The 25,840-nt window shown below is 34.5% G+C and overlaps 1 protein-coding gene across 1 annotated transcript in view; it reads left to right on the top strand.

Annotated features, from left to right (window-relative positions):
- The first annotated feature begins 1,843 nt into the window (after positions 1 to 1,843).
- The window catches only part of LOC128547743 (uncharacterized), a 39,334-nt gene continuing 15,337 nt past the window's right edge, over positions 1,844 to 25,840 (top strand). The window contains exons 1-5 of the mRNA XM_053520881.1: positions 1,844 to 1,864; positions 17,684 to 18,932; positions 20,545 to 20,628; positions 22,077 to 22,225; positions 22,674 to 22,864. Coding sequence (XP_053376856.1) covers positions 17,705 to 18,932; positions 20,545 to 20,628; positions 22,077 to 22,225; positions 22,674 to 22,864 — 1,652 coding nt within the window. The 5' untranslated portion in view covers positions 1,844 to 1,864; positions 17,684 to 17,704. The remainder of the gene's footprint in view (positions 1,865 to 17,683; positions 18,933 to 20,544; positions 20,629 to 22,076; positions 22,226 to 22,673; positions 22,865 to 25,840) is intronic.

Consider the following 25,840-nt stretch of genomic DNA (forward strand, 5'->3'; position numbering starts at 1 on the left):
GACTTTTTCTAACACAAGCAGCCTTGAGTGTTTGATATTGAGTCTTTGACACAGGTGGGTACAGTCTATTATAATTTGCACTTGTTCTTTCGGTTGAAGTTGATCCCAGAATGTAAAATTTATCACTTTCAGTTCATGCACTATGTCCAATAGAATGGGGTCTCAGGAGAAGGTATTTCACAGCGCAGGATAAAGTGTTCCATAGTTTCGTCTTCTAGGTTGCACAGTTTGCATGTTTTGATTAAATGCGGCTCTTACGGACTGGAGGGTGTACATTCCACACATAAACTTTAGTTTTACAACAAGTCTGTTTGTATCACGAGAAGAAGTTGGCTTCATTTGAATCTACGGATGTAGTTCTTTTGGTTTCACAATTTCAACATTCAGATTTTCAAGAGTTTTTGAGTTAACAATATTTTTCTTAATTTCATTTGCCCAATGTTTGTTAATAGAATCATGAACTGTTCTCTTCCAGAGTTCTTTTTTAACAGGTTTATCTAGCAACTCTTCGGAATCCTGCAGGTCATATTTCCTGAATAATCGCTTCACTGCTATGAACCAGCTAGCACTGGACGGGGATTTCACTGTTAACTGTCGGCGTGCCACTCTCTTTTCTACTGCTTTTTCAGGTTGTAGACAGATGTTGTTGAACAGTACGAGCGCTTTTTTATCGATATGTGCTACTACAGGTAGAAAGTCTGTTCAGGTATACACCGCTACATCAGAAGTGTTTTTCTGAAGTGTTAATGTTTGTTCAGCTGTTAAAGAAGACTGTTTTGATATACTTCAAGTTTATTTAGAAGACCTTTGTTCGGAAGAATGGTTTCTAAACCGTATAGCAAAATTGGTAATACATAAGTTTCAACAATGTGGAGCGCTGTTTGTACATCTAACTCGCCTGTACCATATGCACTCCCTCTGACATGAAGCTATAAACAGTTCTTCGTGCCTTCTAGATATTCTGGTCTATATTTGCTTCCGCAGTATTTCGAAGAGTTGTTGATCTTTTGAGTCCAAGGTGTGTACTTGTGTGTGAATTTGTCACAGGATTGTCATATATAAAGTATGTATCAGGACTGTAAGTTTTCCTTGAATTTGGCGCTACTTTCAGAGCTTCTGTTTTCTTTGGTTGGAGCAAATAACGTTCTAGATTTGAAAAATCCTCTGCCATGCTAATCAAGACTTCTGTTTCACTCTTCAAGTTTGAGTTCAATGTAATATCATCTGCACATGCACTGGCGTTGCATTTTATATTGCCTATCATACCCTTGGGAAGAAGTTTCTAACCTATCTAATAGTGGATTTACGTACAGCTTATACAAGTCGGTGCTTAGCACACCACCCTGCCGGACTCCTCGAAAGATATTGAATGGTTTAGAGACTGTATCTGACCATTTGACATAGATATCATGCCGTCATATTGTATTGTCGCGTTTGCAGATCGTATTATCTAGCCTTCACATCGTATCTTTGCGTCTTATCTTCGTATTATCGCACTATCGTTCTTACCAATGTACAGGCGAAGGGCCAGACAACGATTTTCCTAATGGAACACAAGATAAGATAAGTCAGCAAGACATATACACACTCAAATTGCTGTGCTCCCGCTATTTTCATACAATACAAATAAAACATAATTAAGCTCTGAATGAGCTTTTTTAACTGACTACTGAAAAAAGTATATCTATAACCAAATGCTACACAGAATATTTCAGGAAATGTGACAGGTGTACATTGCAGAGATTTGCAGACTCACCCAATCTAAAAAGATTCTCTATGAATTAGTTTCCTTTTCCTTCATTTACTTCCTTTGGATTGATAAAAATATCACAGGTAACCGGAAGTTGACAAATTTAATCAACAGGTGTGATAAAACAGAATTTATCTGATAGACAATGAGTTATGTCATTTATTGTTAAAAATACCTGATGTATATTTGTCGCTTATTCAGATATAAGACAAAGATTTATTTAAGGTTTGAATTTTGTGTTGGAATTTGGATAATTTCTTTTAACATCTTGACATAATTTACCAACAGTTAAACAGAAAAAATTAATTGATTGTTTATAATGAATTTTTTAAGGCTAATAGTTAAACTAATCTGTTTTGAGAAAGCTGTGTAAATTTAATTGTAGCAGTAGTTATTCTCGAACTTTGTTATGCACCTAGTCCAAATAATTTTATACATAATGGGCATGACTAGATACCGGAAAGGGCTCTTTCCGTGATATTTGATCGGAAAGGGCCTAACATCTATCTATCTATAAATACTGCATGACACCCTTGCGAGTATTTAATGCAGGTGCGCGTCAGTGCATAAGAGTTTAAAAGCAAGAATGTACAGGAGAATTAAAGTAATACATAAAGTATTTGTGAGAATTTGAGAAAAAGCTGATAGTGCTAATAAAAAGGCGAAATGTACAGTAAAAGGATTAAAAACAGCCTGGTCACTCAGAAGTCCTGGCCCAGTTTGGTTACCCCTTGCCTAAACTGGTCTAGGGTAGGTGCTTGAGCAATGTCAGCCGGCAAAGAATTCCAGAGAATGATGGTAGCCGGGTAGAAAGAGAACTTGTAATAATTACAGGGTGTTTGAATTTGCTGGAAAGATAGGGAATGCATGTGTCTAGTGAGCCGGGTAGGAGGTAAAATATAAGATGGCATTGGAAACATGATCGGAAAGGGCCTGCCATATGTTTATTATTGGAATTTATTTAACTATTTCTTCGTATTTCATTATGACATAATAAAAGAAAATAAATTACGAATAAAAAGTTATCAATTTGTTATTTTTAAATGAAAATACGAGTCATGGCATAAACCGCGCTGATCGGAAAGGGCTTAACATGATCGGAAAGGGCCTGCTATATGTTTATTATTGGAACTAATTTTATTATTTCTTCACATTTCATTTAACAAATGAAAAAGGAAATTATTTAAGATAAAAAAAATTATCAATATTCGATTTTTAATTAATTATGATAATTAAATAATTTCCAATAATAAACATGTGACAGACCCTTTCCGATCATGTTAAGACCTTTCCGATCAGCGCGGTTTATGTCATGATCCGTATATTGTCTATAATTCATTTAAAATTCGAGTACTGATAATTGTTTTATTTTAAATTATTTTCTTTTTCGTTTGTTAAATGAAATATGAAGTAATAATTGAATAATTTCCAATAATAAACATGTGACAGGCCCTTTCCGAACATGTTAAACCCTTTCCGATCAGCGCGGTTTATGTCATGACTCGTATTTTGTCTATAATTCATTTAAAAATAACAAATTGATAAAAAAAAATCGTAATTTATTTTCTTTTATTATGTCATAATGAAATATGAAGAAATAATTAAATAAATTCCAGTAATAAACATATGGCGGGCCCTTTCCGATCATGTTAAGTCCTTTTTGCGGAAAGGGCCCTTTCCGGTATTTAGTCATAGCGATACATAATAGGACGTTTTGGGAAAGCATGATAACTTTCGACTTTCGCTGTCCCGTCACGTCCAAACTTATTCTGCATATTTCTGCAAGGAAATCCCCAATGAAAAATTCAAATCCGTTGGGAACTTTTTTTCTGCTACATGTACAATGTATTTGTAATGATTACATCTCTGATAATGAATTTATATTGACATTAAAGCATAGAATTGCCTCGCTGACATTTTTGAACGTGTGTTTTGTTTCTGCAGTTTAGTGTCATCGGCAGTCCGCTGTGTATATAGAAACTGGTGTTAGGGTAAATATCTCCTTGCACCTATTTACATATATTTCCAAATATTTAAGTTTATTTTTTTAAATTATGGGTTATATTCAACTCATTTAAAGTTTCTACTTGAAGCAAGTAAGTTTGACCAGTATTTTATTACTTTTTTGGCTTTTTTAACGTCTTCGTTTTCCTAACTGTAAAATGGAGATACGGGTAAGGCTTGGAGGGATGACAACTATAAAATAACAGATCATAAAATATGTCATCCCGATAAGCCAAATAAGTAAGGCTAGTATGCACCCATCAGTAATTGCGAAGGATGCCTTATATCCTAATGGTAAATGGCATTGACCTTGGGCCTTGGCCGCACTGCTAAGAATAATTACTATAATATATAACCACTAAGTGACCCTTTAGTTGTCCAAATTGTCGTGCCTTTTTAGCTATTCTACTCACCCCGGCGTTCAACTTCACAGCGTCACACCTTGATTAAAGTTTTGCATGCAAGTACATATGGCTATCATTTAAAGGCATATAGCTTTGAAACTTATTTTTTCTTTTTCTAGGTCAATTACCAACCTCACTGGGTCAAGTCCCATAACTCTGACATGTATTTTGGCCAATTTATATGCCCCCTTTTAGACTTAGAAAATCCTGGTTAAAGTTTTACATGCAAGTTACTATCTCCAAAACTAATACAGATATTGAATTGAAACTTCACATGTGTCTACGGGGTTATGAAACTAGGTGATAGCATCAAGTCCCATAACTCTGACATGCATTTTGGCCAAATTATGCCCCCTTTTGGACTTAGAAAATCTTGGTTAAAGTTTTGCGTGCAAGTACATATGGCTATCAGTTATTTTTTCTTTTTCTAGCTCAATTACCGATCTCACTGGGTCAAGTCCCATAACTCCGACATGTATTTTGGCCAAATTATGCCCCGTTTTGGACATAGAAAATCCTGGTTAAAGTTTTACATGCAAGTTACTATCTCCAGAACTAATGCAGATATTGAATTGAAACTTCACATGACATTGTGTCTATGGGATTATGAAACTGGGTGATAGCATCAAGTCCCATAACTCTTGACCTGCATTTTGGCCAAGTACATAATTATGGCTATCATTTAAAGGAATATATAGCTTTGAAACTTATTTTTTCTTTTTCTAGGTCAATTACCAACCTCACTGGGTCAAGTCCCATAACTCTGACATGTATTTTGGCCAATTTATATGCCCCCTTTTAGACTTAGAAAATCCTGGTTAAAGTTTTACATGCAAGTTACTATCTCCAAAACTAATACAGATAATGAATTGAAACTTCACATGTGTCTACGGGGTTATGAAACTAGGTGATAGCATCAAGTCCCATAACTCTGACATGCATTTTGGCCAAATTGTGCCCCTTTTTGAACTTAAAACTTCTGGTTAAAGTTTTGCATGCAAGTTACAATATCTTAGAAAATTCTGGTTTTATGTGCAAGTTACTATCTGCAAAATAAATGCAGAAAATAATTTGAAACTTCACATGCGTCTTTGGGGTTATAAAACTAGTTGATTGCATCAAGTCCCATAACTCTGACATGCATTTTGGCCAAATCATGTCTCTTTTTGAACTTAAAACTTCTGGTTAAAGTTTTGCATGCAAGTTACAATATCCATAACTAATGCAGATATTGGATTGAAACTCTATAGATGTTTTAACATTTAGGGTAATATTCCCGCTTCTGGGACAACGATTCGAATAGTCGAGCACTGGCTGTCTTACGGACAGCTCTTGTTAGTGTCCTTAGCACCTCCTTAGTGGTCCTTTGTGCACTTAAATGGGAAAAATACTCGAAATAATTCACTCATATCTTCCTTATTTTCGCATTTTTTCCTTAGATTTTTCTTCAGGGTCCTTCTTGTACCCTTGGTGACCCCTTAGTGGTATATTGTATGACCGGATTTGGACACTGGAACAGGATGTGAAAAGTATTTTTATTTTGAGTGACATTATTTCAGATTGTGTATTTTATTTGCCAGCAAATGAAGCATATTGTGAGTGATATACTTTTTCAATAATGTATTATTTGCAGTAAATAAGAATGTTTGAATGAAATTCCAGTCATTGTGTCTATAAAAAAAGAACAAAAACAAATGGACAAGTGACTGAGGATCCTTTATTAATCCCCCACGACGGGGTTATAGGAATGGTCTCCGTCCGTCCTTCCGTCTGTCCGTAACATTTCATGTTCCCTCTGTATCTCCTAAACGGTAAACCCCTTGAAGGATTTTCATGAAACTTGGGTCAAATGATCACCTCATCAAGACAATGTGCAGAACCCATGAGTCAGCCATGTTGGCTCAATGTCCAGGTCACGACTCCAGGTCAAAGGTTTGATCCTTTCATTTCGTGTCCGCTCTGTATCTCCTAAACGCTTTGAAGGAATTTCATGAAACTTAGGTCAAATGATCACCTCATCAAGACAATATGCAGAACTCATGAGTCAGCCATGTCGACTCAAGGTCAAAGGTTTGAGCCTTCCATTTCGTGTCTGCTCTGTATCTCCTAAACCCCTTGAAGGATAATCATGAAACTTAAGTCAAATGATCAGATCACCTCATCAAGTAAATGTGCAGAACCCATGAGTCAGCCATGTTGGCTCAAGGTCAAGGTCACAACTCAAGGTCAAAGGTTTTAGCCTTCCATTTCATGTCCGCTCTGTATCTCCTAAACCCCTTGAAGGATAATCATGAAGCTTAGGTCAAATGATCAACTCATCAAGACGATGTGCAGAACTCATGAGTCAGCCATGTCTGCTCAAGGTCAAGGTCACAACTCAGGGTCAAATGTTTGAGCCTTCCCTCTGTATCTCCTAAACCCCTTGAAGGATTTTCATGAAACTCAATGGGTCAGTTGATCACCTCATCAACAGGATGTGCAGAACTCATGAGTTAGCCATGTTGGCTCAAGGTCAAGGTCACAGCTCAAGGTCAAAGGTTTGAGCCTTCCATTTTATGTCTGCTCTGTATCTCCTAAGCCCCTTGAAGGATTTCATATGACTTGGCTGTAATATTTCCCTCATCAAGACAATGCGTAGAATTCAAAATTCACCCCTGCCAGCTTAAGGTCAAGGTCACAACTCAAATGTTTAATGGTTCCATCCAATACCGTCAACCCTTTCACTATTCCATAACAGTGGCGGGGGATATAGCTGTATTTCAGACTCCCTTGTTTCTTTTAGTTTATGTCCTACAATTTTATCAGTGTGTGTCAAAAGCACAAAAAAATTGACAAGCCCCCATTGAGATGCATGCATGATATTTAATTCAAGTTAAAATAACTGGGTAACTTGTTTTAATTAGAATACCCAATTCATTTTAGCCAACATTCAATTCAGACGAAAACAAAGGGTCAACACCAGTTCACACTGAAAACTTATCTGTTGCTCTAGTAGGTACTATATATACAATTAATTTATGGCTCCTTTCTGGGTCCCATATTGTCCTTTCTGGGTCCCATATTGTATACAATATGATTTGTTCAGAGCTACATGTATTCTGGAAATTCTGGGCCCTACTTGCATGAAGTTGTTGTCACAGCTTCTTTGTCAAGGCTTTCTATATTAATTAAAGTAGAAAAAGTAATGTCAGTACATGTCAATAACAATTAAGACTATTTTATACAAAATACCATGCAGTTTTCATGTTGCTAAGAAAATAATTAAATGACAAAACTAAACTACAAAATTAGAAGAGAGAAGATTTCTGTCAAACAAGAAAAAAGATATTAAAATGCCATACGAAATACCTTCTTAGACTAAGACTTCGGGCCTGTATGGTACATTTGCCCAGATTTGATCCCCGATATAGGCTTACCACATGGGTCGAACAATAATTCAGTACATTTATCAAAGTTGTATCCTACATTAAAGAAAAACAGCAATGCATTTAGCTATTTATAGTAATTAACCACAACACAGTTATATTGCCAAGCATTAATGTTAGCTTATTAATTTTGTTGTAAGCGATCGCTAACCACGGATAGTGTTTGTTTACTCGTGTTAAAAAATAAAAGTTTAACGGATTTGAATAGGAGTTGTCTGTTCTATACAGTTGGACTTCAAACTGGACTATTTTGTGTTTGTATTGTTGTAGAATATTGCCTAAACAGATTAACGAAATGATTGGTAACAGTGATTTTTATAATCAAGACAGTGAATTGATTGACCAATATGGCGGACCGCCCATTATATTTATGCAGGAATCATGTGTGTTCGGTAGCCAGAAGCCGAATAAAGAGAACTGGTTGACTCATACAGAATTATATGAGGCCTTATCAGAAGTCATCGATGCTTCCCATATAACAGGAATTCAGAGGGTTAGGGCAATGTGGAGAATTTACGTCGAAAATCTTGGTGACAAGGTAGCTTTGTTAACCGAGGGGGCCCTTTTAAGGGGAAAACGTGTTAAGTTCCTCAACACAAACCCTAACAGGCTGGACGGAGAAAATACCACCAAGGTACGCATTAAAGACATTCCTCTTTCGGTGCATGATGATACAATCACGCATGCACTTGTGTTAAAAGGCCTTGATATAATATCTACAAAACGTGAAAAACTTCGCTTTAAAGGAAAGCTCACGAACTGCGACACAGGTGATCGCCTATGCATTGTAAAATCAAGTACCCTTACTGTACCTCTACCAAAGTTCATGCCATTTGGACATTTTACAGGTAGAATCTTCCATCCTGGGCAGAGTGCAAGTGACACAACCAAGGTTGTGACATGTAAGAAATGTCTTCAGGAAGGACATAAGATATCCGAATGTCAAAATGACTGGAAATGCTTAGACTGTGGTGAAACTGGACATAAACGCGGTCAGTGCGAAATACAAAGCACACTACCGGAACCCCTACGTACCGATAGTGAACCTGGCCCAAATACTGGCGATACACAAATTTGTGTAAGGAATAACGCGGAGTCCGAGAATAATGGTCCATCAAGTGACCACGAGGATGTTCCCGTTATAAAGAAACGGCAAGGAAAACATAATCGTAAAGCCAACAAAGAACCCATGAGTGGTCAGAAACAAATCGAATGCTACATGAAAAGCATGGATAGTAATTGTGAAACGCCGAACAAGGGCAAACAGGGTCATGCAGTAGATCGGTCACCTCCCACGCCGGCGGAGGTTTTAAATGACGATGCTAAGAAAATCAGAAAGGACCCAGATACTCGTCTATGATTAAAATGACTCGCAAAACTGCCTTCATTTCATTCCTTAGACACATGTATGTGCCTTTATGGACTATGAGTAACGTATTAACGGACATGCATTACGTAACGGATCTTCATCGTGACCTATATGATAGGTACGATATATTGAAAGCTATGGTATAAATAAATTATCTATAGTTATATAAATGGACGGTATATAAAAAAAAAAAATACGTAGAAAATATAAGTACATTTGTATCACAAAATATAAGAACATGTATTGCACTAATATATGAAAATGGCGCAAATAGATAAAGATTTTGCTTAACACTTGTTAACAGTACTGATTTTCACGATTATATCGTGCTTTGCCATACATAATCTTGTCAATTATGTGGATCTGTGTTTTGAAAGAGTACTGCCATCTTTATTAACTGAATGGTCAGATATTAAACTTGACAACTGCTTGAAGTTTAAATCACGTGTTTTATATACTGCGGTTCTATTCTTTGCTAAATACTGTTATCGGTCAATGTGTTTATATAAGCAGGACAATAGAAAATTATGCTATATACTTTGCACGGAAATTTTAAGACTTCGTGTGGACATAAGACATGTACTTATCATATGAAATTTATATGTTATAACACACGCAAGTTACTTTATTAAAATTTAGTATGTATTTTATAAATTTAAATGGTATGCAAAGAAGTTGATATGTGTTTGTATAATTTTTTTGCACATGTGTTTTTCTTTATATTATAGTGCGCGCATGTTACTTCTTAAAAAATACAGATGTATCTTTTTTTTTTTTTTTTTTTTTTTTATTTAGATGGTTATATAGTTATTTTAACTATTTTGTTAAAACTCTGTGTCACAATTTTTTAAAATCAATTACACAAACATTATGAATAAAAGTACTGACACATTACACATGATATCTCTAAACTGCCAAGGTCTTAGGGATAAAAATAAACGCAGTCGTCTTATACAATGGTTAAATCATCAAAAGTGCAAAGTTGTTTTTTTGCAAGAAACACACTTCACAGTAGATTTAACTAATAGTTTAAAGAATGAATTTGAAGACTGGGAATTTTATAATTCATATGGAGAAAGTAATGCTAGAGGTTGTTCAATTCTGTTTCATAGACAGCTTAATTATAATATACTAGACAGTTGCACAGACACAAATGGACGATACGTTTTGGTTAATGTGGATACGCATTGTAATATATTTTGTTTTTTAAACATATACGCTCCCAATGACAAAAAGTCACGTACTCTTTTCTATACTAACTTAGCTGATGAGTTATTTGTAAAAGCGCAAGGCATTAAAATAATTGGCGGAGATTTTAATGATATATTGCAGGCAAATGATAGAATAACAAATGCTTCGAATTCAAACAAGTTTACAATTAATTCAGGTTTACTTAAACTGCTAAAAAGTCATAATTTAATAGATATTTGGAGAAAATTACATGAAAATATAAATCAATATACGTGGCGAAGAAAGAATGGTACAGAAAAAAGTCGTATAGACTTTTGGTTAGTTGAAAATAACCTTTTTCCACTTATATTCTCATGTGATATTAGACCAGCAGTTATACAAAGTACTGATCATTTAGCAATATCTATTAAGTTAAAATCACCATTTAAACGAGGTCCTGGTTATTGGAAAATGAGTAATGCATATTTGAATAATAAAGAATATTGTGAAATTATTTCAGAGATTATCGAAAAATGTGAATGTTTAGAGGTCGACAGTATTCTAAAATGGGAAATATGTAAATATGAAATAAAAGAAGCATCTATAAAGTATTCGATACAAATGTCACGTAAAAGGCATAATAGATTACATCACCTTCAAAAACAACTCACCCAACTCTATTCTGAAAATAATGAAACTTTAAATAGTAAAATAGCTGAAATAGAACATGAAATATCTCAAATATATGATTTCCAAACTCATGGAGCCCAAGTTAGATCAAGGGTACAGTTTTTAGAAGAAGGGGAAAAAAATTCCAGATATTTTCTAAATCTTGAGAGATCCCGTCAAAATAGGAAATTAATTTCATCTCTAAAGATTAATGGAAAACACGTTACAGACATAAATTCGATATTACATGAACAGGTAAATTTTTATGAAAAGGTATACAAAACACAATCTAAGACATACGACGAATCAAATTATTTAAATAATATTACACTAGAAAGCAAATTAACACCGTACGAAGCAAATTTATGTGAAGGACCTATAACCATTCAAGAATGTACTGACGCTATAAATAATATGAAACTTAATAAAAGTCCAGGGCTGGATGGACTCACAGTCGAATTTTACCAAGCGTTTTGGAACAAAATTGATAAACTGTTATTAAATTCCTTTACACAGAGTATGAATGCAAATAGGTTATCAAGGAGTCAAAAACAATGCATTTTTTCACTTTTATATAAGAAAGGTGACCCAGAAAACCTAGAAAACTGGCGCCCTATTTCTTTATTAAATATCGATTATAAAATACTTGCAAGAGTTTTGGCAATGCGTCTACAGAAAGTATTGCCAAAAATTGTTAACCTAGATCAACAAGGTTTTATAAAAAATCGTTTTATTGGTTACAATATTCGCCAAATTCAAGATGTTATTGATTATGTGGAGTTTTTAAATGAAGAGGGCATTGTTTTATTTCTCGACTTCAAGAAGGCTTTTGATACAATAGAATGGAATTTTATGTTTGATGTTTTGCGTAACTTTGGCTTTAAGAATACTTTTGTTACATGGGTTAAAATACTTTACAATGATATTTATTCTTCCGTAATTAACAATGGCTGGAAGTCTCGCTTCTTCTCAGTTACACGTGGTATTAGACAAGGATGTCCATTATCTGCTCTATTGTTTATTTTAATTGCTGAAATTCTGGCGACTAAAATTAGATCATCAGTTTGTTTATCTGGCATTAAAATCGAAACAGGCACACAGATTAAAAGACTTTTAATCAGCCAGTTAGCTGACGATACAACATTATTTTTACACAATACAGATGAAATTCCAATTGCACTGAAAATTCTGGATACCTTTGGAAAACATTCTGGCCTTAAGCTAAATCGGTTAAAAACAGAATTAATTCTTATCGGAAAATGCAAAAATGATAACAAAACTGAAATCTATGGAATAACAATTAAGAAATATGTAAAAGCACTGGGTGTCTATTTTAGTACAAATAAGACTGAATGTGAAAAACTTAATTGGGATAATAAATTAGAAGACTGTCAGCTTATGATAAACAAATGGAATAGTAGAAACTTAACATTTTATGGAAAGACAACTGTAATAAAATCGTTGTTTTTGCCAAAACTAACATATCTAATTCAATCGTTACCGACACCAAAATACGTCATTTCAAAAATTAACACAATGATATTTCAGTTCATTTGGTCAAATAAAAAAGAAAAAATCAGAAGATCTGTCTTAATTGGGCCTAAAGTTAATGGGGGTTTAGATGTACCTGATATTGCATCCTATAACAAATCTCTGAAAATGAAATGGATCCAAGCATTGAAACAAAACAACAACGCTAACTGGAAAGTTATCCCTAATGTAATTCTTAACCAATTTGGTAAAAATTTACTGATTTTATATATGAATATTGACTCTATAAAATCCCTTCCAAAAACTAGATTACCATTGTTTCCATTTTATTACGAACTGTTAGAGAATTACATAGAATTTAATAATACTCTCAATTCTCAAAAGCCAAAGACATATTATGATATTAGAAAAGAAATCATATGGGGAAATAAATACATCAAATATGCAGGAAAACCACTATATTTTGAAAGCTGGATTAATTCCAATATTGTATTTATTAATGATATTGTAAAAGATGGGAAAATTGACGAAAATGTTATTTTAAATAAATTGCAAAATAAAGTGAACTGGGCAGCTGAAACTTTCAAAATAAAGAAAGCAATACCTAGAACATGGAAAACAATTATAAATACTGATGAATCAATAAAGACAAAGATCAGAACAAATTTATCGTGCATAAACTCTAAAATAGATGCAATGACTAATAAAACTATACGTGCAATTTTCCTGGAGAATAAAATAGAGAAACCCTACCAACATAATTACTGGGAGCAGTATTTTAAAACAAAAATATACTGGCAAAGTGTTTACTATATAATAAACAATGTAATCGTCGATAACAGGGTCAAACAACTACGAATGAAAATAATTCATAGAATAGTACCAACAAATGAAAATCTTTATATCTGGAAAATTCTCGATAATCCTTACTGTAACTGTTGTAACAACATAGAAACTGCAGAGCATTTTTTTCTTGACTGCCAGTATGTAAAACCTCTATGGGAAAATATTCAAAACACTTTCCAAAGGCTACACATCAATCACTCATTTAAATGTATGAAATATCTTGTTATTGGTTATAAACCGACATATCATAAATACGCAGCTATTAATATCATACTCAGTCAGTTAACCTATAGTATTTACAAGTCGTACTTTTTAAGTAACAGGCGTTCAAATTTTATTAATGTGACTAAAATATTTTATGATGACCTCCTTGTATTAGAACAATATTACAAAAACAAAATGTCACGTAATTATCTGTTGTCCAAATATTTGCATCTTTTTAAAGATATTGTTTGAGTATCCACAAAATATAAATACATCAAACAGACCTATTTTTTTTTCGCTTTCAACAATAGGTATGTTATATGATGTCTTTTATATAAAGTTATTTCTTAATTTTATGAATAATCGTCGCATAAAGACAACTTCAAAATTATTTTGAGGCTGTCCAGATATTGTGCGCAATTTAAAGATACAAACTACATACCGGTTTTGATAATGTTATGTTTATTTTTTTCTTTAAATAGTTTGACAAGTATGAGAATATCTTAGAAATTCAAATGTATTATGAAACAATAACGATTGTTAATGATATATATTAGCATACCTTTTTATTTGTAACTATTATTATTGTACATTATTGATGTTTTAAAGAAAATAAACGGACTGCTTCAGTAGTTCCAAAAAGAAAATGTTAGCTTATTCAAAATTGCACCCAGTTAAAATAATTTCACAAGGTTTAAATGTTTGTTTTCGAAAATTTCTTCTTTTTGTTAACTTCAATGTATGGACCTATAATGGTGTACATAACAAGTTAAGATATGATTGTCAAATTATGACTATATTTTTAGCTCGTATTCTATTCACCCTGGCGTCGGCGTCGGCGTCACACCTTGGTTAAGTTTTGCATGCAAGTACATACAGCTATCATTTAAAGGCATATAGCTTTGAAACTTATTTATTCTTTTTCTAGGTCAATTACCAACCTCACTGGGTCAAGTTCCATAACTCTAACATGTATTTTGAGCAAATTATGCCCCCTTTTGGACTTAGAAAATTCTGGTTAAAGTTTTACATGCAAGTTACTATCTCCAAAACTAATGCAGATATTGAATTGAAACTTCACGTGTCTTCGGGGTTATAAAACTAGTTGATAGCACCAAGTCCCATAACTCTGACCTTCATTTTGGCAAAATTATGCCCCCTTTTGTACTTAGAAAATTTTGGTTAAAGTTTTGCGTGCAGGTACATACAGCTATTACTAAAAGGCATATAGATTTGAAACTTATTTTTTCTTTTTCTAGATCAGTTACCTACCTCACTGGGTCAAGTCCCATAACTCTGACATGTATTTTGGCCAAATTATGCCCCCTTTTGGACTTAGAAAATTCTGGTTAAAGCTTTGCATGCAAGTACATACAGCTATTACTAAAAGGCATATTGATTTGAAACTTATTTTTTCTTTTTCTACATCAATTACCTACCTCACTGGGTCAAGTCCCATAACTCTGACATGTATTTTGAGCAAATTATGCCCCCTTTTGGACTTAGAAAATCCTGGTTAAAGTTTTGCGTGCAAGTACATACAGCTATTACTAAAAGGCATATTGATTTGAAACTTATTTTTTCTTTTTCTAGATCAATTACCTACCTCACTGGGTCAAGTCCCATAACTCTGACATGTATTTTGAGCAAATAATGCCCCCTTTTGGACTTAGAAAATCCTGGTTAAAGTTTTACATGCAAGTTACTATCTCCAAAACTAATGCAGATATTAAATTGAAACTTCACATGTGTCTTTGGGGTTATAAAACTAGTTGATAGAATCAAGTCCCATAACTCTGACATGTATTTTGGGCAAATTATGCCCCTTTTTGGACTTAGAAAATCCTGGTTAAAGTTTTGCGTGCAAGTACATACAGCTATTACCAAAAGGCATATAGCTTTGAAACTTATTTATTCTTTTTCTAGGTCAGTTACCAACCTCACTGGGTCAAGTTCCATAACTCTTAACATGTACTTTGAGCAAATTATGCCCCCTTTTGGACTTTGTAAATTCTGGTTAAAGTTTTACATGCAAGTTGCTATCTCCAAAACTAATGCAGATATGGAATTGAAACTTAACATGTTTCTTTGGGGTTATTAGACTAGTTGATAGCATCAAGTCCCATAACTCTTATATGCATTTTGGTCAAATTATGTCCCGTTTCGAACTTAAAACTCTTTTGATATTTTACATTTTGGGTAATAATTTCCTGCTTCTGTGACAATATTTCGAATAGTCGAGCTTGGCTGTCTTAGGGACAGCTCTTGTTGAACTAATACTAAGAAAATTGATAGATACATGTACATACACAGCCCGAGCGGTCACAATAGCAAATATGGGACGTCCTTTTGGGAAACATATTTTTTGAGACAAAAGAAATATATTGAAATTTAAAAGAAAACATACAAAAACTATTTTTTTACTAAACTTTAGTGACAATACTTACAAGATAAAAATCAATACAATTGTACATTACACTGCTGAGACATTGTATATAGGTCCCATATGGGTCTGATGTGGGCAAATACTTAGACCCATATAGTACATTTGCCTAGATACAGCCCATATAGGCATGAGTACTAGGCTGGGTAAAGAGGTCCTGTTACCAAAGTAAACCTGAGGGAGAAAATACCAGGGTCCCTACCACAGATCGAACCCAGACCTAGTGATCTGTAGGTGGACACTCTAACCATGTCATTTAAGGGTTAACCCAACAGCAAGGTTGTTGGAAGTAGCCTATAAACCTACTATGTCTACTCTTCTCCCTGTTTACTTTTCAGAACTCACTAGTTCTCCAGAATGACCCTCCATGCCTGCTGCCTGAGTCTGTCAAACATTTCTGACACCATTAAAGTAAACCTGAGTGAGAAAATACCAAGGTCCCTCCCAGGGATCAAACCTCAGACCTTGTGATCCATAAGCAGACAGCCTAACCATGTCGCTAAACTGAAGAGTGTACCCAGTAGCAAAGCTGTTTAAAGTGTCCTACTATCACTACACTTCTGTGTCTGTAGGCAACCAACATATATTGGTTGGGGGTCTGGTACTAGATATGATTATTGAAAATGGTACTTGTGTAGAGAGGATACTATAATTAACTGTCAAAACAATTTTATGATTTTCAAAATGAAAGAAATGTATGTTAAGTTTTCGTAAAAAAAATATCTCCAGTTTGTTCTGTTGTTTTAGTATATTGCAGGTTATGGGATACGGAAGTAATTAGAACACTTCAATCCTTAGAAAAACAAAATATTGCAAAAAATCTTAAGTATCCATTACGCTAAACAGATCAATTATCATTGTTTACTTGAAATCTTTACTGTTTTGGCACTTGTTTTGTTTGTGTTATTTGTTATAAATTTCTTGATTTGATTTTTTTAAATTTTGATTAGGCGTAAAAAAAATTGTTTGTTTCCAGTAACATGCTAAAAAAAATTAGGGTAGGAAGGTCAGTAACTTTTTTTTTTGAATTTTTTTTTATTAAGTGGGACTTTTCAGAAATTACCTTTGTGTCAAGAAATCATAATACAAATAAGAGGTTATGCCTTTAGAGCATCAGTAAGTTGATTTCTAACATCTCTGACCATGTTTACAGCATAAAAAGTGCACTTTTGAAACTATTTGGAAACAGACAATTATTTTTACGCCTTAAAGTATCATTGGAAAGTTTTGCATTCGGGATTTCCTTCAAGATAACTACTGCTAAATAGAAACAACATCTGAAAATATTTAAACTAAACAAATGGAAGTGTTAAGAGCTGTCTGATTATACCATTCTCCCTCCAGTTACCATATAATGCAGTATTAATGTATCGGTTACTGGACAGCTAGCAACTTCCAACCATATCTTCATTTGGTTTTCTGGTTTGAGCCATTTTATAGACTAATATTTTTACTTGTTAACTGGCTTTAAGAATTTTTGTTGTGAAAAATGAGTGATAAGTTTTACTTTCATTGTCACAGGACACTAACATTGGAGACATGTGCTTATTTAATGTTATTCATTTTTATTTCATACAGAGCGAAACACTGCTTGCTTGACTATTATGTTCCGAGTACCTGTGAGCCACATTCTATGTTTTGATTGCTTTATACCATGGAAACCATTATGCATTTTGGTCATCATCTTGTAACATTTAAAGCTATCAATGTTTTACTGTATGAAATGAGGTTTTATGGGAGTTTCCTTAGTACATACATGTATATAAATTTGTTGTGACCTAAAGTTTTTTTTCTAGGAAGATAAACAGCTGGGCCCTGATTTTTGTTGTTGAAAACTGTCTCATTCAGTAACTTGTGAATATGTAAAATATGTTTTCAGATGTTAATTCTCCTCTACATTTTTTTCAGTGTTTACATAGTAATTCAGAGATGGTCTTCTCAAAGGTTGATATAGTGGTATTAATTGGACTGTTGCTGTTAGTTGTGTCTGGTGTTGATAGCTCAACATCAACAGCAGTACCTGGATCAAAAACTGTCAGTAATTCTCCATCAACAACAAACAAGCCAACCCCAGTCTCTGACAGTAGTAAAGGAAACACTTCCATTAGCAAATCTTTGCCAACAACTACAGGAAAACCACCATCTACAGCAACTTCTCATACAAATACTCCACAGCAGTCTGGAGTCACAAAGTCTCCTTCCACGGGACCTAACGTAACTTCAAGTAAAACAAATACATTAAAGCCAGTAACAAGTTCACCAAATGATTCTTCAGTTACAAAAGTACCTGTTACAACTAAAGCATCTACAAGTAAAGGATCAAAACAACCTCATTCCATCAGTACTGTTCAGCCACCTGGTAAATCTGAAAATGGTCCATCATCACAGACAACAGAATCAGTTGGAAATGGCACAACCAAGGCCCAAGATCAGTCTACAACTTTGAAACTTTCCACTGCTTCAGCTTCAACAAGGACTCCTCAGTCAACAACACAAAGCTCTGGGAGTACTCCACATGTAACTGTAACTCCTCAGACAACACATAAAGCTGTTACAGATACAAAGAGTAATACATCGCTTACAACACAAAAACCAGAAAACAGTCCATCTTCTACACAGAAGGCAGCCAGCACAACAAACAATACAACAACAGCTCCAACACAGAAACCAGGCAAAACATCTAATCCAACACCAAAGCCAGGTACTTCATCTACTCCAACACAGAAACCGGGCAGCATATCTACTCCAACACAGAAACCAGGCACTACATCTACTCCAACACAGAAACCAGGCACTACATCTACTCCAACACAGAAACCAGGCACTACATCTATTCCAACACAGAAACCAGGCAGCATATCTACTCCAACACAGAAACAAGACACTACATCTACTCCAACACAGAAACCGGGCAGCATAGCTACTCCAACACAGAAACCTGGCAACACATCTACTCCAACAAAGAAACCAGGTAACACATCAACTCCAACACAGAAACCAGGTAACACATCTACTCCAACACAGACACCAGGCAGTACATCTACCCCAACACAGAAACCAGACAATACAGCTACTCCGACACAGACACCGACAGGACAGCAGTCAACAGCACAGCAGTCAACACAGAAACCATCAACTGTACAAACAGCCAAACCAAGTAAGATATTTTCATATTCATTGTTGCAGAGTCTGTGATCCTTTTTAGCTTGACTATTTGAAAAATAAGTAGAGCTATACTACTCACCATGGCGTCAGCATCACACCTTGGTTAATTTTTTCATACCAGTCCACATCTTGACAAAACCTTTTGAGATAAAGCTTTGAAACTTTCGACACTTATGAACCATCACCCTAACCAGTTTTAGGCAAGAGTACTTAACTCCATCAAGGATTTTGGCTGAATTATGGCCCCTTTTAACTTGCACATCTTGGTTAAGTTTTTCATACCAGTTCATATTTTGTGTAAACTGTTTGACATACGGCTTTGAAACTTTTATCGCTTGTTTATTATAACAGTCTCTATCTGTAGGCAAGAGTACATACCTCTGTCAACTATTTTGGCTGAATTATGGCCCTTTTTGACTTGGAAACTGGTACAATTTTTGTACAAGTCCATGTTTTGTCAAAACTATTTGATGTGTTGCTTTGAAACTTTGAACACTTGTTTATCATCACGATTTCCATCTGTAGACAAGAGTACATAACGCTGTCAAGTATTTTGGCTGAATTATTGCCCTTTTTGGACTTGGAAATCAGTTAAGTTTTTCATACCAGTCCATATTTTGCCTAACCTGTTTGTCATATGCTGGCTTTGAAATTTTGACCACTTGTTTACCATCATAGTATACATACATGTATGTAGGCAAGACAAGGGCTATACCTCAGTTATTTTTTGACATAGAAATTAGTTAAGTTTCGCATACCATTCCATATTTTGTCTAAACTGTTTGATTTATGGCTTTGAAACTTTGAACACTTGCTTATTATCATGGTCACACATTGCCATATTGTGCAAGACTTATCAAAATCCACAAATATAGGTACAGTGTCTTATCTATTTTTCTTCTTCTGTCTGAAAATCTCTGGTAGTATTTTGACTCCATCCTTCCATCGTGTCTTCGAATAGTCAAGTGCACCGTCAACAGACAGCTCTTGTTTGAAAACTTTTAATGTTTACTGAAACTGAAAGTAGCTATTGAACAGCTTATTACAATGTTGTCCTGTAAGATAACAACCTTGATAATGTAATTAAGCTCATGTCAATTTGAGTAAATTAACTTCTGCCCAAGTTAGAAAAGTAAATGATTGCGAATGTATGGAGGGGTGATATTTGCAATCTTCCTGTACAAAGAAAGCTAATTGTCATCCTCTGTAGATCTATTTTTTTGTACTCACTGCTAGCAAATAAGAAGGGTAAGAATAATTAAAAGACAAATACACTCAAACTTTGTAAATTTATCAAATGTTGATATATTTGTTTATTTAGAATGCACTCTAGATATTCATTTTCTTTATTAACCGCAAGCCTGCTGGCAGCAAGCGATTTTGCCTGTGCGACTAGTGCAGACCAAGATCATGATATTAGCCTGTATGTCCATGCAGGCTGATCATGGTCTGCACTGTTTGCTGTTCAGTCAGTAAATTTTCAGTGAACACTCCTTTGAATATTAAGTGATGCTGTCCAAATTGAATAATGGACCAGTCCATTTTAAAAATTTAGCATTATTTATTGTTGCTTGTACCATTTATAGTAAATGTTTGCTTTGCAGCACTACCACCAAGAGATGAATTTGTTTATATTAATGAGATAATGTTGGACAAGAATGGTGGATTCCAGAAAGTAGAGCTATTGTGTAAGTTTGGTTATTGTAAATTAGTAAAACACATACACATACACACACTCCTGTCTCCAGGAAATATTATAGCCTCTGCTATTGTTTGAAGTCGCATTTAGTTATGATTTGTGGTTATTAAGATACTATGTCCCTTACAATAATGCAAACAGAATTTTGTTGAAGTGTATGTCTACATACAGAAAGGGACATAATTTCATCAAAATGATAGTGTCATAGAATCTGTTATATTGTAATTATGAAGGGGAAGACATGTTAAAAAACTTTGCAGTTTCATTCAGTTGAGATATGTTTTTAATACTAAGAAATTCATTTGCTGACAGTCACAAACATAATTCTGATGGGAAAGTTGAATTGCAAAAATAATTAGTTTGCCATCAATTATTTAAAAGCTGTTCTTTGACTTATTGCATGAAATTTGAAATTAACATATTATGTGATATTATACCCCCACCAAACATGTTTGTGGGGGCTATATAGGAGTCAGTTTTGTTGCGTCGCGTCCCGTCCTGTACTGTCGCAAAATCTATTATCTCAGTTATTACTAAATGGATTTGATTCAGACTTGAAATACATGTTCCACCTTATCACTCATATCATGTGACACAAGGTGCATACCGGTAACTCTGACACCAACTTTTCATGAATTATACCCCCTTTTACTTAGAATTTAAGGTTAATTTTGATGCATTTTCACTATATCTCATTTATTACTAAATGGATTTGATTCAAACTCAAAACAGATGTTCCACCTCATCACCCACATCATGTGACACAAGGTGGATAACTTTGACACCAATTTTTCATGAATTATGCCCCCTTTTACTTAGAATTTAAGGTTAATTTTGATGCATTTTCACTTTATATCATTCTGATTGGCTTAGAGCCAAAGGGAAGTAACCTTTTCTTAACTTTTGTACTGAGTTACTTCCCCTTAAATTCCAAGAATAAGTCTTTTTTTAGAAATTCTATTTTTAGATCTTCAATATTTTAGGTATTTTTCTAACTTTTTTATTATTAGTCCTATGTAAAAAGTAAAGACATTTTTTTGTGGTAACATGTGTCGATAAGACACTTTTTTTGTATTCATTTTTAGTTTATCTCTAATGTTAGAGATTTTTATATTTACCTCATCCCTCATCCTGGGCACATATACTAGTATTACTTATATGTGCTGCGGAAGCCCAGGATGAAGTACTCCAAAGACGAGTAAAATTTTCTTTTTAAGTATTAAGTTTTTTTATGTTTCATATTATTTTAAGTATTTTTAGAATTTCTTGTGGTTGCCATTCTGTGACAAGACCGTATGGTGGGGGTATAAGTCATTCCTGTGATAGTTCTAGTTTAATTTTGCAAATGTATGCTTTTTGCAAAAAAAATCAAATATTTCCATGTTGCAATATTAACCTCCTTTACAGTAGGTGTAAGAAAACTTAATGTTATTTCAGTATCAAAGAAGTTGGATGTCCAACACTATACCATGGTAATGGTGGATGGTCAGACAAACAAGATAATGTTGACTGTTTCTCTCAAGGATATGGTTATACAGAAGAATGGTCTTCTCCTTGTTGTCACATTCAATACTTCACAGACTTCGGTATGTACTTTTATAAGTTGGGATTTTGTAATCAAATGGTTATAGTCACTAACTTCAAAGCATTTGCAACTCACTACTGTGAACTAGAATGTTCCCAAAGTTAAATCCTTTCATGGGAGGAAGTCATTTAGAAGGCTTGTAGAAGGTTAATGGTTCTTGCTATGGTACTTGCTCTTTACAACTTTCTTTATACCTAAAGTTATATATTTACAATCCAAATACATTTCCTTTAATGAAACTATATACAGGGATAGTATACTGACTTAATGAATTATTTTAACCAGAGAAACAGAGCTTTTAGCCTTAGCACTTTATATACATGCAATATATTTCATACTCTCGCCCCCTGTTTAAAATGGCAACAAACCACTATTCATTTCTTATATCAACAATTTGTTTAAGTTACACCCATGTTAAAGAATTATACTATGGAAATAATTGTTTTCAGCCAAGTATGAAGGATAAAGGTACTGGTGTGGCAATCTATGATACAAGCAGAACAAGCATGAAAGGTGATTGGACAGTGAGTGAGACTGGTCTAGTTGATGCACTGGTGATTGGGAAAACATACAAGGGAGTTTCAGAGCATCTTACAGATATTCTCACACCAGGGGTCAATCCATTCATTCTTGACCCAAAGTAAGTTGATTCTAATAGGAGTTTTAATTTTAATTATATGTGTGCGAGGGGATGTATTATGTGATATTATTTGATCTGCATTCCTCAGACTTGGCAAGCCAGGCAAGGACATTGACAGTTGGCAGTAGATAATCCCTGTTCATTATGTAGTCAAACATCAAGGTTGGATAAGTTGGACATAGGAATTCCACACCCCTGGTGGTCATCAAGAAGGCAGTTTCTGCTTTATAATTTTAGTTTGGACTTAACTTTGTGTACAGCAAGCTTATCTGAAAAATTATTTTGGGACACTGTTACTAAAAATAGAATAATGTTTCCACTCAACATCTTTCAATAGTTTGGGTACACTTATTGTCAGTATACTTGGGTGTGTAGATAGATAGCTTTTATAAAACACAAAAGGTTGGGGATGTATCTGAGGTCACTGGGATCAGGGTCAAGGTCAGTGTAGCTAAAAATAGAAAAATGGGGTCATATTTGAAATAAAAAAATAGATTTTTGTGCTGTGGAATTGAAGGACCATTTTTTTTCTTTTTTCGTTCTTTTTTTGGTGACAAAAAGATCATTTTAATGCCATTGGGTAACTAAAAACAGAAAAATATGGTCATAGTTATAATAAAAGAATATATGTATAATAGAATATGGCCATTTTCAGCTCACCTGAGCACAAAGTGCTCACGGTGAGCTTTTGTGATTGCCCTGTGTCCGTCGTCAGTCGTCCATTGTCCGTCTTCAACAATTTGACTGTTAACACTCTAGAGGTTACAGTTTTGGCCTAATCTTAATGAAACTTGCTCAGAATGTTACCCTCAATAAAATCTTGGACGAGTTTGATATTGGGTCATCTGGGGTCAAAAACTAGGTCACCAGGTCAAATCAAAGGAAAAGCTTGTTAACACTCTAGAGGTCACAATTTTGGCCCAATCTTAATGAAACTTGGTCAGAATGTTACCCTCAATAAAATCTTGGATGAGTTTGATATTGGGTCATTCGGGGTCAAAAACTAGGTCACCGGGTCAAATCAAAGGAAAAGCTTGTTAACAATCTAGAGGTCACAATTTTGACTCAATCTTAATGAAACTTGGTCAGGATGTTACCCTCAATTAAATCTTAAACGAGTTATGGGATCAAAAAACTAGGTCACCGGGTCAAATCAAAGGAAAAGCTTGTTAACACTCTAGAGGTCACAATTTTGACCCATTCTTAATGAAACTTGGTCAGAATGTTACCCTCAATAAAATCTTAGACGAGATTGATACTGGGTCATCTGTGGTCAAAAACTAGGTCACCAGGTCAAATCATAGGAAAAGCTTGTTAACACTGTAGAGGCCACATTTATGACTGTATCTTCATGAAACTTGGTCAGAATGTTAATCTTGATGATCTCAAAGTCCAATTTGAATCTGGGCCATGTAGGGTCAAAAACTAGGTCACCCGGTCAAATCAAAGGAAAAGCTAGATATCATTCTAGAAGCCACATTTATGGCCATATCTTAATGAAACTTGGTCAGAATGTTAATCTTGATGATCTATAGGTCAAGTTCAGATCTGGGTCAGGTGGGATCAACAACTAGGTCACATGGTCAAATCAAAGGAAAAGCTTGTTAACACTCTAGAGGCCACATTTATGACTATATCTTCATGAAACTTGGTCAGAATGTTAATCTTGATGATCTTTAGGTCAAGTTCAAATCTGGGTCAGGTGGGATCAACAACTAGGTCACAGGGTCAAATCAAAGGAAAAGCTTGTTAACACTGTAGAGGCCACATTTATGACTATATCTTAATGAAACTTGGTCAGAATGTTAATCTTGATGATCTGTAGGTCAAGTTCAGATCTGGGTCAGGTGGGATCAACAACTAGGTCACATGGTCAAATCAAAGGAAAAGCTTGTTAACACTCTAGAGGCCACATTTATGACTATATCTTCATGAAACTTGGTCAGAATGTTAATCTTGATGATCTGTAGGTCAAGTTCAAATCTGGGTCATCTGGGGTCAAAAACTAGGTCACAGGGTCAAATCAAAGGAAAAGCTTGTTAACACTGTAGAGGCCACATTTATGACTGGATCTTCGTCAATAACTAGGTCACTGGGTCAGATCAAAGAAAAAGTTAGTTAACACTTTAGAGGCCACATTTATGACCATATCTTAATAAAACTATCTTGATAATTTTTAAGTCAATAGGTCAGGTGAGCGATACAGGGCCTTCATGGCCCTCTTGGTTTTAAGAACCTGTTGGTTTTCGAGAAATTTCCATGTTTTTTGTTTGCTCAATGTTTTGAGAATGATTTGATCGAGGACCCTCCAACTTGGCAGGAACATTGCCATTGACCACTAACGATTATAATAATAAAACAATGCAAGTGGGTCTTAAGATTATACCACACTGACCCAGGGATCATCCTAGGTCAAAATTTTAGGGAGAAGTGACTTCTCCCTCCACAGAATTTAGGGAGAAGTTGAGGAATTTAAGAAAAATCGGCATACTAGCATTCAGTTTCCTGCCTATATATATCCACTTTCTATGGGTCTAGCTGTAACATAAACAGTAATTATTTAAGGAAATTGATTCTTGCATTATCATTTTCATGAATTTCTAAATAAAGTATAAACTTAGCTATGAAAAAGTCGCCTTTAAATTTTTATCCGAAATTTACATGTCCGAAACTCCGTGAAATTTTTCATTCATGTTTGATTCTCGTGCTTTTATAATGCCTGATTTTTGCATCAAATTGTTCAGATTTATACATTTAATTTAATTTTTTTTTTTTTTCGAAACTCGTAGGTAATGGCGATCTTTTTACAATATTTTGTATGGCAGTTCTGACGTCCGCGAAATCATTTTTTATCCACAGTACTCGAGCAATTCATTTACAGAAATTGACCGTAATCATGGTAATTGAAATAAATTTTGAAGTAATCTTTAATAAAATGAAAGAATAATGTACAATTGTTGCATAAGATCATGCTCT

This window comes from Mercenaria mercenaria, chromosome 1, assembly GCF_021730395.1.
Source record: "Mercenaria mercenaria strain notata chromosome 1, MADL_Memer_1, whole genome shotgun sequence".
In the NCBI taxonomy this organism is placed as follows: Eukaryota; Metazoa; Mollusca; class Bivalvia; order Venerida; family Veneridae; genus Mercenaria; species Mercenaria mercenaria.